The sequence below is a fragment of the Oncorhynchus kisutch genome, unplaced genomic scaffold, assembly GCF_002021735.2.
Source record: "Oncorhynchus kisutch isolate 150728-3 unplaced genomic scaffold, Okis_V2 Okis06b-Okis10b_hom, whole genome shotgun sequence".
Classification (NCBI taxonomy): domain Eukaryota; kingdom Metazoa; phylum Chordata; class Actinopteri; order Salmoniformes; family Salmonidae; genus Oncorhynchus; species Oncorhynchus kisutch.
The window spans coordinates 6754249-6769708 of NW_022261983.1; the positions used below are offsets into that span (position 1 = coordinate 6754249).

The 15460-nt window shown below is 44.3% G+C and overlaps 2 protein-coding genes across 4 annotated transcripts; one reads left to right on the forward strand and one right to left on the reverse strand.

Moving 5' to 3' along the window:
- Positions 1 to 271: 271 nt before the first annotated feature.
- LOC109876006 (uncharacterized) lies at positions 272 to 7912 on the reverse strand. 2 transcript variants are annotated; one of them, XM_020468469.2, is made up of 4 exons: positions 7703 to 7912; positions 6366 to 7092; positions 5139 to 5288; positions 272 to 2058 (listed from the first exon to the last, which is right to left on the reverse strand). In XM_020468469.2, the coding sequence occupies exons 2-4, from the start codon at positions 7020 to 7022 to the stop codon at positions 1021 to 1023; spliced, it is 1845 nt and encodes a 614-aa protein (XP_020324058.1). In that variant the 5' UTR covers positions 7023 to 7092; positions 7703 to 7912; the 3' UTR covers positions 272 to 1020. The 2 variants fall into 2 exon arrangements, with proteins under 2 accessions (XP_020324058.1, XP_020324060.1); XM_020468471.2 differs by having other exon boundaries at positions 6366 to 7121; positions 7703 to 7881.
- LOC109876007 (RNA-binding protein with serine-rich domain 1) lies at positions 7731 to 14063 on the forward strand. Of its 2 annotated transcripts, XM_020468472.2 has the most exons (7): positions 7731 to 7992; positions 8273 to 8419; positions 8663 to 8830; positions 9142 to 9247; positions 11542 to 11695; positions 12968 to 13109; positions 13515 to 14063. In XM_020468472.2, coding segments are annotated over exons 1-7 (819 nt in total). In that variant the 5' UTR covers positions 7731 to 7990; the 3' UTR covers positions 13615 to 14063. The 2 variants fall into 2 exon arrangements, 1 of the variants encoding a protein (XP_020324061.1); XR_004206834.1 differs by having other exon boundaries at positions 7945 to 7992; positions 8273 to 8830; positions 11542 to 13109.
- The last annotated feature ends 1397 nt before the right edge of the window (positions 14064 to 15460 follow it).

Sequence of the window (15460 nt, forward strand, 5' to 3'; positions counted from 1 at the left end):
CAAATATAACCTATTTTTAAAAGGTATTGTAAAGTTGGTTATGAAGCACGACTGGGAATTTGATATTTTTGACTGATATGATTGTCCGTTTGTTTCATATTTGCGAAGTAGTTAAAAGGCTATCAGTTCCACTGTAACACTGCCATAAATATTAATAACTTCCTAATTTGTTGGATATTATGTAGCACTTTATTCAAGTACATTTAGTTATGTACAGACAGGACATTCTGCACTTTAAGGCTGATCTAGCAGAAGGCAGCAGAGACCTTGCATTGGTGAAGAGTTTTATGCTCTGTAAAGATTGATGGCAACATAATCCAAATGCATTATTAAAACGATAAGACATGCTTCTTCTGTATTGCTCTTTGTGATTTGATAATAAGTGTTTCATGTAAAAATGGTAGATCGTCTCGAGGACAAATGTTCCTTTCAGAATGGACAATGAAGTGCTATTCATTTCTATGGGGATATTCACGGTTCTAAAAATAATGACACATACTTCAAAAACATAAGAAATCCCTTAAAAACCCAAGACATAACATGTACTGAAACATTTGGCTAAAGGAGAGGTAGTGGATAATTAAATGTACAGATGTGAACAGAGCAGAAGCAACTTTGGATTGAAACTATGGAACTGAACCCTATATGTGGTTGGTTTCCCAGACACCAATTTAAGCATAGTTCTGGACTAAAGCACCTTTTCCAGAATTTCCATTATACATCGAACATGCTTTTAAGTCTCGGACTAGGCTCTGTGTCTAGAAAACTGTCCCTATAAGTCTGGATACGAGTGAACTAAAGCCTTACATGCTGACCACACCGCTTGCGTTTATATCCCAGGACAAATTAGCTAGCAATAGCAAGCTAGCTAACTAAATTGACATAAATGTTTAATGCTTTTCGACCCATCCCCAAATTAATATAGTTGGTTCAGAGTTCGTTTTGATATTTCAACCTGCGTGCCCTGATTGCGTCTGGTGTGGGTGGACACCATGGCACACGCACAGTCTGGTCAGCATGTTAGAGTGCCTCCACTTTAATGATGTTGAGCTGAGTTTCCTGTGGGGAGACTGTGATGTCTGAGTCCAGGTCAACAGAGGCCTGGGTGGGGGCCATGCAGTCCTGGAGAGCTCCCTCTGTTCTGGTGCTGGGACAGTCTGTACTTTCTGTTCCTCTATAGGACTGTGTGTGTGACTGCGTGTATGTGGTGGCGTAAGACTGTGTGCATGAGGGCATGTGTGTTTGAGTGTGTGGCTGCTGTGTGTAGGCTGACGAGTAAGGCTGTGTGTGCGCCAGCGTGTATGTAGGGGTGTGTGTGAGCAAGAGGCTATCGGTGGTACTACTGCTGCTGCCCGTCTGGAAGCCGTTGATGCCATGGGGGCTCTGTCCGGACAGTTTGAAGGTCTCTATGGTCTCCAGGCTGGAGTTGTCCATCCCGTTGTAGCTGGGCTGGGCCTGGCTGCACTGAGCATACCCTCCTTGGCTGAAGGGGAATGTGTCCTGGCTGTAGGAGGCAGAGCCTAAGGCAGGTAAGACCGGGGGTGGGGGAGTTTTGGGATGCTGTCGCTGCTGGTGGAGGCTGGTACAGGGTGCCTCCAGTCTTGAGGCCAGGGTCTGCAGGGTGCTGAGAATCTGCTTCTGGACCTGGGTCTGCTGGACCTGCTCCCTCTCCAGCCGGTACTGCTGCTCCACCAGCATGCGCACCGCCAGGCTCAGGCTGTGGATCTCAGAGCCCAGGGTCTGGACCTGCTCCTGGAGACCCCCACCTCCACCACCCCCTCCCCCGCATCTCCCTCCAGCCTCCTGGTGAGCTGCCTGCTGAGGGCTGGGGTTCCTGTCTCTCCTGAGAAGGCCCTGGTTCATGCCCTGGCTCCCAGGGCTTTGGAGGCGGATGACAGGGCTACTACCCTGGGAGGTGGGTGGTGGTGGTGGGGGGTTGGGGAGCCGAATGCCCACACGGGGAGGAGCAGGGTGTGGGGAGCGGACAGCTTGGCCACCAACTCTCTGCTGGAACATCTGTCTGGGAACACTGCCTCCTTGCTGGCCATCCAAATTCCTCTGCAGAGTACAAGTCCATTGTAACATGGGTCAGTTGTAACAGGCTAAATATATCAAATTAAAACCTACTTAGAAAGCTGTTCCATGTGCCAATGATTGGTTAGTCTTTACATAACTATGAAGTTTAATTTAAAACAAATGTATCCATCAATTATCTTTGGTTTCATTGACAGATTTGTTTTGAGGCCATGTTTTAAAATATATTTTTGCTGCCTCTCTATTTTCATTATTGACCTTTGGAACATTCTCTATGTATCGACACATGTTTTATCAGTAAGATGAGGCCTTTTGATTGGTATAGTTGATGACAATAATTGTATTTTTCCACAAGACTCCCATGACTGGGGTTAGTTGTTGTAACTCATTGTTACAACTTACCCCTTTACCTAAAATGATATAGCTTTTAGACACATGAACATATTTATATCAAATGTCACTTCTTTACAACAACTTTGGCAATGCAACTATGATAAAACCTTTGAAAAAAATGAAAAAACTATATATCTTTTTTTTTTTACGCTAATACTAAATTTAGTTTTATATATAGTCAGCTATTCAGTTTCTGGTCAATATGACAAGCCTAAAAGAGAACTCGTTTTTTTGTAAGTTGTTCATGTGAAATTCTGAAATCTTTATATCAAACAGTGTTAAAGAAAGATGTTTAAAACAACTTCAAAATGTGTTCCTGCTGTCCCTGACCTTCCCTACTGATATACTGTAACAAAACACTAACTGTCGTAGTCTTTCCAAGAAATGAACAGAAATCCAACAAAAGGATGAACAAACACTCAGGGCATGCCACGTGTTGGGTGGAACTGCATTGCCTGAGGTAAACCGATCGAAACGAGTGTTTGCTCAACCTTTTGTTAGATTGAAAGATGTACCACTGTTAAAGTTTTGTAATGCTGTTCATTTCAAATGACAACTCAAAGATAAATAGTTGATTGTGACGACCCTCCCCTCTGGCTGCCAAATTCTCTCTCTTTTGCTCTTGTTTTCCTTAATAGGATGTCGGTGGGCGGAGCCGGGAGGGTCGTCAGCGAAATGGGACACACCTGGGCTCGGGTGTGTCCCGGGATAAATACATCTCTTCCCCTTTCATTGAGACTCTCTCTCCATGCAGACACAGTTAGATTTTGATTGTGCCAGTTTTATTTGGCACCTTTCAACAACCCTCATCATATTTATGCGTCCAATCAATCACTTACACACACAATTGTTAACTGTCTGTTAATAAATATATTTTGTTATTCCTTATCTCCATGTTGTCTCCCTTTTCTGTTAACTTCGAGCTGGTTCGTGACAAGTGGGGGCTCGTCTGGGATCTGAAGGTTGGTTCCTAGACATTTTGGCATATAGCACTTTGCTGCATTATGAAGGACTAACACTCGTGTCATTGGGCTTACTAGTATGTGTGTTGTGTTTGGGAGAAAGTAGCGTTAAGGTTTGAGAACTCCGTAGGTACTTTGTTTGCATATTTTGTTACAGCTTTTGAGTTGTAATGTTTGGTGCCCAGTGTTGGTTGCCTTTTTTGTTTGGTAAACATACCACTGCAGTGGATAGTTAGCTGTGAGCTGCGTTGGAGAAAGTACATTGGTTCGTTTCCAGGCCCCTACCCAGGCTGGAGACTCTTGCCCTACATGCTGTTGGGACATCGGTCTGAGGTGAGCACAATTGGCTGTGTACCTCAGTGGGAGATTTGGGTAGGGTAGTGAAACTTGCTACCCAGAGCTATAGCTTTTCTTTTCCCCCCATTAAGCTTAGTGACATGTTTCATTTTGTAATATGTTGGGCATGATTATTTTGTTTGGTGTCCGTGGACTGAGCAGTTGTCTCAGGGCACATCTGTGGCTTGAGGGAATCTGCCAGCGTGCTGGGTCTTTTCTTTTTTCCCTTGACAGCAAGCTACAGTGTGTAATTACCCACCTCAAATCCGCACGAAGACTAGGTTTTGGGGAAGCTCCATATATCATCTCTCTTCTGTGGTGCCCAGTGTGATTCATTTCTCTTGTGGTCTGGTGTTCTCAGCAGAGGGGAAGAGTGAGATTCTTTTTTTTGTATTTACTTGTGACTATGGCATCTTACGTAGACACGTTCATTCGCTTTACATCAGAGGAACTGTTAGAATTATGTCCTAAGGAACAGCTGTTGAAGATTGCTTAACACTACAAGGGTGAAATTGGTGATAAATGTCAAATTCTTAGGTTGATATTGAAGGCCACTCTGGAGTGGTATTCTTGAAGTTACCACTGGGGCAGCTTCTGCCGAGGACTCGCCATCTCCCCATTTCGTTACGATGGCGGCACCATCTGTTAGCCCTAGTATTCTTTTTGAACAGCAGAAATAACTGCTTCTGTTACAGCTAAAGTATGACAAGGAATTGCAATTTAAACAGGATATGGAGCGTGCTAAAATCAAGCTGCAACAAGAGCAGCTTGAGCTGGTTAGGGAAAGAAAGCTCTCAGGAGAGAGTTTGCTCTGGGAAGGTGACCCAGATTTACCTAGGGATTGTTCCTCTTTTGGTCGTGCCCCGGACACATTTGATATTGTTGGAAACGTAGTTATTTTCATTGTTTGAACGTGTTGCTGATGCTAGGAGTTGGCCTGATTCTAGCCGTCCTTGTTGGTCCCCGGCTTTATGGGGGTGACGACCACCATCCCACTCTGTCTGCCAAATTCTTTGCTCTTGTTTTCCTTAATAGGATGTCGGTGGGAGCCGGGAGGGTCGTCAGCGAAATGGGACACACCTGGGCTCGGGTGTGTCCCGGGATAAATACGCCTCTTCCCCATTCATTGAGACTCTCTCCATGCAGACAGTTAGACTTTGGTTGTGGTGGTTTTGTTTGCTTTGGCACCTTTCAACACACCTCATCACATTTATGCACGCAACCACTCACACTACCGACTACACACACCATTGTTAATTGTATTTAGTTCAATTAATAAATATATTTTGTTATTCCTTATCTCCACGTTGTCTCCCTTTTTGTTAGGAACTTCGAGCCGGTTCGTGACATTGAATCAGCACTATTTATAATAATTGTGTATATTATGGTGAGTTTCCTTCGCCTTGTACTCACCACTTGAGTAAGCCTCTGAGTGACTGGGTCATAGGACTGTGGTTGATCTGCTGCCACAGGTCTCTGTACATCAGAACCAGAAGCATTAGACTGTTCTCTTCTCAGCAGAGCTGCTACTTGCTGGTAGGACTGATAAGAAGAGTCTCTTATCTGGGGGAAATACAGATCCAATCAAAGCCTAGACATTACATGACCACAGTAATAACACCTCTCATGTGATCATTAGTTTCAACCCAGGGTTGTTCAGAAAGTGGAAACATTTTGAGTGTACCGTGTGGGGGTACTACCTGAACATGTACAACAATAAATGCAATTTCTTTTACTGAAACATTTCAAAAGGATTGTAAATTAGAGCCTGGTTACCAGTCTGTTTCTGCTACACTTCTACTCCTTGCCAATCATTGACATGCAAAATAAGAAGTGTACAAGGAGTGGAATGTTAGCAAAACAGGTTCTGGATTTTTATGTAAATGACACTGTTCTGAAAGATTTACACAAGCATGTAGACTCCACCATACTACAGCCCTTTTATTTATCATCTTCGCTTACGAGATCTTCCCCAGGCTTCAAACAGAGCGCGAGAAGCCTGAGCGGTATACTACAAAGCAGGATTAATGACTTAGTCAGCAACTTGAAATAACGTTGTATTTTTTAGACAGATAAGCTTGAAATGGGCATGGTCTAATTGACAAACAAAAACATCTACATTTAGATTTCTTAATGAACCAGAAATTCAGTTCTGGTTTATCAAAGCTAGCTGGCTAACTCATTGATCACACTTTGGTGTATTAGGGCTTCCGAAGCTATCCCCAGGCTAATTGTGCAGAGCGCATAAATGCTGAGGCTCGTTGATGAACTCAATGTACTGTACTCAGTACAGGAACATAGGCCTAATAATATCCATTTGTACACTACAAAATGACCTGAAGTAATCCCAAACCGATATTGTATTTGACAATACCAGAATAATGACATATCTCCATTACATTGAGACACTATCACATCTCTATTTATTGGTCTGAATATTTGGGAGCAAATTTCGTATATTTTTCTGAAATGTATATTTTTTTTATATAAAAAAACTGTAGGCCAAATACAATTGCTTGCGGCCTCAATTTGGCCCACCGGTCGCCAGTTACCAACCCTTTCTGTATACATCTACTCAAACTTGATGTCTCTGCACCCTTTTTGGTCTTAGTGAATTACACGACTATGAGACGTGCCTACCTTTGCTCTATGAGACAAAGCCTTATCCAGAAGCCTTTTGCGTGCTGCCAGTATGGGGTTAGTAGCTGGCGAGGGCGTGGCTCTCTTACGCATGTAGGCGCCTGTCACAGTCACAGCCGCTGCTCCTGCGGGTGGAAGACCCCTCTGTTGAGAGTTCTGAGCCAATGATGTGACACTGACAATCTGGATGTCCTTATCCTCATCCTCCTTCTTGCTCCCTTCCTCCGGTTTCTCTGTCCTGTTGCTCTGTCCTCTGCTGGCGCCTTCGCTTCCTGTCCCAGACGGTCCCTGACCCCTGACCTCAGGAGGATTGGAGCCAGGACACTGCTTGGCGAACTCTGACGCTGCAACATAGCCTGCGTGGCGTGACGCCTCCCTCAGTAGATTCCGTATTTGCTGGTCGTTCCATCCCTCCCGGCTTCCACCATCTCCCCTCCCTGCTCCAACCCCAGGTGTGGTCTGTGGGTCTGGGGCTGCAGCACTTTCACCACCCCTCTGAACCTTCTTTCTCTGGAACTCCTTGAGGTACAGGTAAATGGCCTGGGCAGACACCCGGATGTTCTCCAGCTCCAGCACCGCCTTGATCTTGCGGAAGCTCAGACCCGCCTGCCGCAGCTCCACCACCTTGCGCTTGGCAGCATCGTCCAGACGGCCCATGGTTGGTCACTCACTCCAGGCTGCTCCACTGGAAGAGCCCTTCTCCAATCGGGACTTAGACTACTTCTATCTGTTGAGAGACAGAGAATTCACTACTAACTGTAGTAAATAGGGCATTTGGAATTAGACATTCAAACATAAATACATTAAGCTAGTGTAGTTAAACTGATCAGAAATCACACAGATGGCACCAATTCTATCACATAATCTTATTCACATGAAACCTCACATTGATAGCTAGACTGATATTAAAAGCAATTTAACTTGTGAAGGACAGGACTCCAGGCAAAATTGACTGATTATTTTTGGCAAAATACATAAATTATTAGCTAGATTTAGTAAGCTAAATAAACATAATACATAAGCCAATAGAACATGGCTGGCAGTGTATCCCAACCTCTGCCACAGACTTCCACCTGAACTAAGCTTGGATGTCGTAGTGTAGTCTATCTTCATTACTCCACCGGTACCAACAGTCTAGCCTCAACGTTGGGACAGTGTACTGTCCATTGTCTAGCAAGTAAATATTTGAGCTAGATAGCATCAAACCTGTCCCACAATGTGAACACATAGCCTAACGGTCCTACCTTAACGTTGAAAAAAGGAAATGATTTGATCTAAATAGATAACTAACGTGAGCTAGTTCTAGCTAAGAATATTTGATCGCGGTGCCAACTCACCTCAATACGATTCTGCACGTTTTCAGCTCATTTGAAAATGACCCATATCGTTTCCTTTAGTGTGCAAGCTAAATCGCTAGGGGAAAACATACATTTTTAACAAGTAACTATTAACTAACCTTACTGGTAGAACCAGTGGTCGAGGGTTGATAGCTAGCTAAAGATTTTCGTATGAATGTTGACCAAAGAGAAAAAGTGTAAAACGTCATTTATGCGACCACGTCATCATTACGCGTCAGATTTAGCACAGCGGAACGAGTGGTTGAGCCTGCATCCGACTCGAACGAAATGTACGTATTATGGGTTTATATAACTATTTCTATTCCATGTTATGATCTTCTCAATGTTGACCATTTTGGCATTACATTAGATACATTTTAATGCTTGAGCTACATAAACAGAGCAGGGCACAACGTTGTTAATTAGCTATCGTTTCTGGCCTCGCTTGTTCTATGAATGGAGGAAGGCAATGGCGGTAGCATAAACGCAACATATAAACAGTTAGAGTTTGAAGATGAGGAACTTAATAATAATGCTGTTCTTAATTTACACATTTTTTCACTTACTTAGGGCACCGTCACCCACAAAGCGTAAGGAGGAGGAAAAGTCAAAGGACAGGGGAAAAGAGAAGACTGCCACTAAGGAAGGGGGGGACAAGGAGAGAGGCAGGGAGAAGGGCCACAAACGACGCAGTGCATCCACTGGGAGCAGCAGCAGGTGAGATGCCACCAATTGCTCTTTCAGATTCTGTACAGTCTTTAACTACCTCAAACAGTGCTTTAGGACACACTAGCTAGGTCTTTTCACGCTAAGCCAAGCTGGAATGCCCTATGTTCCAACGTGGGCCAAGAGGTTAAGAGATGGTACTTCCCTGTTTTACTCAGTTTCCTTCGATTGTGTGCCTAATGAACACAACCCTTGTTGCTGGCCTGTTTGTGTATGTATATCTATACTACCCAGCTCCAGCAGCAGCTCTGGCTCCAGCTCTGGTTCCTCCAGCGGCTCTAGTTCCTCTGGCACCAGCCGCTCTGGGTCTTCCCGGTCCAGCTCCTCCAGCTCATCTAGTTCCTCTGGGTCACCCGACCCCGGCCGCCGCCGCCACGACAACCGTCGCCGCTCCCGCTCCGCGTGAGTACTAGCTGATACATTGTGGTCCTAAACAGTGTCTGCTCGTTGGGAAATTCCCTGGGTTCACAGAGTATTTGAAATCGTCCAAATATTTTATCTTCGTCTAGGACAATGGAACCAGTGGCACACACTGAACGTAGTTGAAATATGTCAAATACTATTTGAACCCTAGGTCTGGTTGAGAATGCCGTTTTATCATGATCAAAATGGTTCAGTTGTGGGAAAAACTACAAGTTTTGTCCCGCTTTAAATAGTGTCTTTTCACTTAGTAAACTCTCATGGTTTTGTAATGACTGTCCATTGTGCTACAGGTCCAAAACACAGAAGAAGGGAGATGACAAGGAGCGAAGGAGAAGGAGCCCGAGCCCCAAGCCCACCAAAGTTCACTTAGGAAGACTGACCAGAAATGTGACCAAGGTGAGGGACTACACGACACGGCTATTGACATGGGGCGGCAGGGTAGCCTATTGTTTAGAGCGTTGGACTAGTAACCGAAAGGTTGCAAGTTCAAATCCCCGAGCTGACAAGGTACAAACCTGTCGTTCTGCCCCTGAACAGGCAGTTAACCCACTGTTCCTGGGCTGTCATTGAAAATAAGAATCTGTTCTTAACTGACTTGCCTAGTTAAATAAAGATGAAAAATAACAGGCTGAGAGCAGCACAGTGTTAGCGGTTAGTAGCAGTTGTGTATCCTCTCATGATCTCACAATTTTGCAGGGTGCTTGGAATTGTCAATATTATTGTATTGACTTATGAACTGTTTGAAGATATCTGGGAGAAGGCAGTTCTGGAGTTAACAGAGTAACTGGCCTAGAGTGAATTCTGAAGCACCAATTGTATGTTAGGCTTACAACATGTTCTTTTACAAAATAAGCCAGGAACATTGGGGGGGTTAGGTACTGTGGCTGTAAAAATACATATTATTGTTGTACAATGGATATATGCACACGCACATTCCGGTCAAAAAGTTTAGAACACCTACTAATGCATGTGTTCTTTATTTTTACAGTTTTCTACATTGTAGAATAATAGTGAAGACAAACAATGAAATAACACATATGGAATCATGTAGTAACAAAAGTGTTAAAAAAATCAAAATATATTTGAGATTCTTCAAATAGCCACCCTTTACCTTGATGACAGCTTTGCATACGCTTGCAACAGTCTTGAAGGAGTTCCCACATATGCTGAGCACATGTTGGCTGCTTTTCCTTCACTCTGCGGTCGGGCTCATCCTTAATCATTTCAACTTTTTTGAGGTCGTGTGATTGTGGAGGCCAGGTCATCTGATGCAGCACTCCACTCTCCTTGGTAAAATAGCCCTTACACAGCCTGGAGGTGTGTTGGGTCATTATCCTGTTGGAAAATGAATGATATTATCACTTAGTCCAAACCAGATGGCATGGCATATCGCTGCAGAATGCTGTGGTAGCCATGCTGGTTAAGTGTGCCTTGAATTATAAATAAATCACTAACAGTGTCACCAGCAAAGCACCATTACACCACCTCCTCCATGATTCACGGTGGGAAATACACATGCAGAGATCATCCGTTCACCCACACCGCATCTCACAAAGACACGGCGGTTGGAACCAAAATTCTCAAATTTGGACTCCAGACCAAAAGACAAATTTCCATCGGTTTAATGTCCATTGTTCGTGTTTCTTGGCCCAAGCAAGTATCTTCTTATTGGTGTCCTTTAGTAGTGGTTTCTTTGCAGCAATTTCGACCACGAAGGCCTGATTCACACAGTCTCCTCTGAACAGTTCATGTTGAGATGTCTGTTACTTGAACTCTGAAGCATTTATTTGGGCTGCAACCTGAAGTGCAGTTAACTCTAATGAACTTATCCTCTGCAGCAGAGGTAACTCTGGGTCTTCCTTTCCTGTTGCGGTCCTCATGAGAGCCAGTTTCATCATAGAGCTTCATGGTTTTTACGACTGCGCTTGAAGAAACGTTCAAAGTTCTTGAAATGTTCCGTATTGACTGACCCTGATGATGGACTGTTGTTTCTCTTTGCTTTTATGAGCTGTTCTTGACATAATATGGACTTGGTCTTTTACCAAATATATATCTTCTGTATATCCCCCTACCTTGTCACAACACAGCTGATTGGCTCAAACACATTAAGAAGGAAAGAAATTCTGCAAATGAACTTTTAACAAGGCACACCTGTTATTTGTAGTGCATTCCAGTTGACTACTTCATGGAGCTGGTTGAGAGAATGCCATGGGTGTGCAAAGCTGTCATCAAGGGTGGCTATTTGAAGAATCTCAAATATATATATATATTTATTTATTTTACTTTTTTTTGTTTTTTTGTTGCTTACTACATGATTCCATATGTTATTTCATAGTTTTGATGTCTTCACTATGATTCTACAATGACAAATAGTACAAATAAATAAGAAGCCATGAATGAGTAGGTGTTCTAAAACTTTATATATTGATATTTTGGGATATTGAAAATATATTTCACAGCGGTTTAGATGGTACACTGATTCTCTACACTATAGCCTACATTGCTTGTTTTGTCACAAACGGAAATGAGTTGATCATTTTAGTATTTTAGCAACTATGTATAGCGGAGTGATTTCTACATATTGAGCCTTAAAGTAAAAGTGTACTTATTCTCTTTGAATGAGTTGTATGTCGAGGCCATGCCATCAGAGATACATGTTGGAAGTCAAATGTTTATCTTCTGTTGAACAGGACCACATCCAGGAGATCTTTGCCACCTACGGCAAGATCAAGATGATTGACATGCCAGTGGAGAGGCTCCACCCAAACCTGTCCCGGGGCTACGCCTATGTGGAGTTCGAGACTCCAGAGGAGGCCCAGAAGGCCCTGAAACACATGGATGGTGGTACGAGGGCATCTTGGGCACGTTCATTAGGCCACAGCGTAGTAGAATGTTGTGCAAATGAAAATGAGCAATTCTTATTGGACATGTTCAGATGGTTCCTCTTGGTTTCCGGTTGTTTTGTGCCTACTGAACACAATCTTGTAGACTGTAACAATAACAGACCTGGTACATACTTTTTTGAGCTACAAGTAATACATTCCCAATGTAGCCAATTAAACCTGGCTGTTGCACAAACAGCACGTGACTGGAGATTAGCTGTGAGAGGCTTTTTCATTTTCTCCCAGTCGATGCATGACTCACGAAGGGTAAACGCTGAAAGTGGTTTGTGCATCGTCTGTGATGCCATCTTCCGGTGGAGCAGCTAAAAACCTACAATGACGGCGTTGTTTTATGCGAACGCTACGTCCCCAATGTATCATCTCAGTGCAGAGCCTAACACCTTGTACTGCTGGCTAACACCTTGTACTGCTGGCTAGCCCCTTGTACTGCTGGCTAGCCCCTTGTACTGCTGGCTAGCCCCTTGTACTGCTGGCTAGCCCCTTGTACTGCTGGCTAGCCCCTTGTACTGCTGGCTAGCCCCTTGTACTGCTGGCTAGCCCCTTGTACTGCTGGCTAGCCCCTTGTACTGCTGGCTAGCCCCTTGTACTGCTGGCTAGCCCCTTGTACTGCTGGCTAGCCCCTTGTACTGCTGGCTAACCCCTTGTACTGCTGGCTAACCCCTTGTACTGCTGGCTATCCCCTTGTACTGCTGGCTAACCCCTTGTACTGCTGGCTATCCCCTTGTACTGCTGGCTATCCCCTTGTACTGCTGGCTAACCCCTTGTACTGCTGGCTAACCCCTTGTACTGCTGGCTAACCCCTTGTACTGCTGGCTATCCCCTTGTACTGCTGGCTATCCCCTTGTACTGCTGGCTATCCCCTTGTACTGCTGGCTATCCCCTTGTACTGCTGGCTAACCCCATGTACTGCTGGCTAGCCCCTTGTACTGCTGGCTAACCCCATGTACTGCTGGCTAGCCCCTTGTACTGCTGGCTAGCCCCTTGTACTGCTGGCTAGCCCCTTGTACTGCTGGCTAGCCCCTTGTACTGCTGGCTAGCCCCTTGTACTGCTGGCTAGCCCCTTGTACTGCTGGCTAGCCCCTTGTACTGCTGGCTAGCCCCTTGTACTGCTTTGTGTCAGTCTGAAATCTCAATGTCCTGGAGTTTATATACATTTTAACAGAGATGTTTCTAGTATGACGTTGAGGTTTGTGCATCTTTCTGTTGCTCCCAGGTCAGATTGATGGTCAGGAGATCACCACCTCTGCCGTGTTGGCTCCAAGGATACGCCCTGCCCCTCGTAGACAGTCACCCCCACGCAGAATGCCCCCACCTCCCCCCATGTGGCGCCGCACCCCACCTCGCATGAGGAGAAGGTCAGTGTTGGCCCTGATCTGATGGCCTGAGCCCTGGCGGGTCTGGTGGGTCTGATGGCCCGAGCCCTGGTGGTCTGATGGCCCTGTTGGGTCTGATGGCCCGAGCCCTGGTGGCCCTGTTGGGTCTGATGGCCCTGGTGGGTCTGATGGCTCTAGCCCATGTTATGGTGACCTGGACGTCCTGGATTTATAGTACAATACTGGTAACAAATACTTCAATCACCAATTACAACAGAAATTTGAATCCCCCAATCTGACCTACTGTCCTGAGAACATTACTGTAGTGTTTAATTCTCTACTCCTAGTGCCTCTCTAGCTCCTATGTTGACCTGTTGATAGTTTTTTCAAATGACGCAATATATAGGTACTTTACTGACACACAAGTGATGCTTTGTTTACCTGCAGGTCTCGGTCACCAAGGAGACGGTCCCCGGTGCGCCGACGCTCCAGGTCCCCGGGGCGCAGACGTCATCGTTCCCGCTCCAGTTCCAACTCCTCACGGTAGAGGAACAATGCTATCCCCCTGCCCGCCCACCCCAACAACCCAGGGTGAATGTATTTTCCATAATTTCTTGCATCCTGTCTCTTCCTTAAAATGCATTGGAGGACAAAATAGGAATGTACCTTCTCATCCAATGTGCTTTGAGGTGGTGAGAAGAGAGGATGAAAGGAATCAAGGAAATACAATTGAGCTTGTACCTAAAAAGAATTTGTCTGAAGTGAACAGTCTAGTTGTTTTGTTTGTCTCATTACGTTTTTCCAGTTTTCATTTTAAGGTTCCCAAACAGTCGTTCAGATTACTTGTTGATCGTCATGTCCTTTGTTATCCAATCAGAGCTCAGGCTTTGTTTTAGTACTAATGATTTGCTCAAGATGTGTAGCCTGTCTTTTTACCACCGTGTACTGATTTTGTACATGCTTTGAAAATAAAAAGGAAGAAACTTCAACCTCAAACTGTTTGTCTATTTCTGTGGCTTCTTTAAATCTATATGCCAGCCTAAGTTTATTGACTAGCTAGAGACACATTTCTATATTTCGCCATATAAGAAAAACATGCACACATTTAAAAACAGTACACTACTTGTCCTTTTATGAATAAAAAGTCTAGCACAAGTAGCTGTGTTTCTTTTGAACACTTTACATATTTTTGGAAACGTCCTTTCCCTGATGACACTAGTGTAGGAGCAGTGTCATTTCATACAAGCGCACTTGTTTCTACAGTTCCTCGCCTCCGATCCTCAATTGCCTTTGACCTTTTTCAAAAGGAGGCGAGTAGAGGACATGAGGAAGGGAGAATATCTCATTGAGATTTTCCCATCGTTAGTGTGGTAAAGTTTTAACTTCTCCAGCAGAGGGCACTATCTTCACATACGGGTGGCAGGTAGCCTAGTGGATAGAGCGTTGGACTAGTAACAAAGGTTTCAAGATCGAATCCCTGAGCTGACATGGTAGAAATCGGTCGTTCTCCCCCTGAACAAGGCAGTTCCTAGGCCGTCATTGAAAATAATTTGTTCTTAACTGACTTGCCTAGTTAAATAAAATTAAAATAAATATACAAGTGGTTTATTTTATGCCAGCTGGGTATTCAGTCGAGCGCAGAACGGTTTGCACCATTCAACAGTCTTACTGGTATGTTTGCTCTTGTTCAGTGGGTATGACCGGATGTGACCTGTTCGATATGGGTGTGACCATGGGAATCTCAAAACGTATGCAGCGTGTCATACTAAATCGCCCTCTGGGCTATATAATCACATCGTTCTTTAACTGATCGTTCAGAACCGTCCGTTATTGTTATTGGGGGAAAAGCCCTCCTCTCATGCTCTGCAACAACATAAAACAGGTTATTTTGAAAACATCTATTTACTCTGACATGAACACATCTAAATGTATGGTGCACATGGCACAGTACATTGCAGGCTATTGATACATTGATATGATAAAGATGGACCTCTAGGCCAGACTTACATCACAAACACAGCCTTTTATCACTCGTCGCTGCGTTTTTTAAATTATTTTACCACTGTTTTACTGCTAGTGTTTAACGATTGGACGTGAGGCTTGTTGCTCTGAGGTTTAGTTTCTGCAAGAGACTGTAGAGAACATGAGGGTGTTGCCAATCATTATCGCTGTGTTCAATGGCGATTTTAGCAGATAAATCTTAGTGGGGCAAACTCAACTTTTTTTTTAGCTGCATGCCACTACAAGGTGACAAACGTTTATCCCCAAACTGTTAGGGCCTACATTAAGCTGTCCCAAACTGTTAGGGCCTACATAAAGCTGTCCCAAACTGTTAGGGCCTACATAAAGCTGTCCCAAACTGTTAGGGCCTACATTAAGCTGTCCCAAACTGT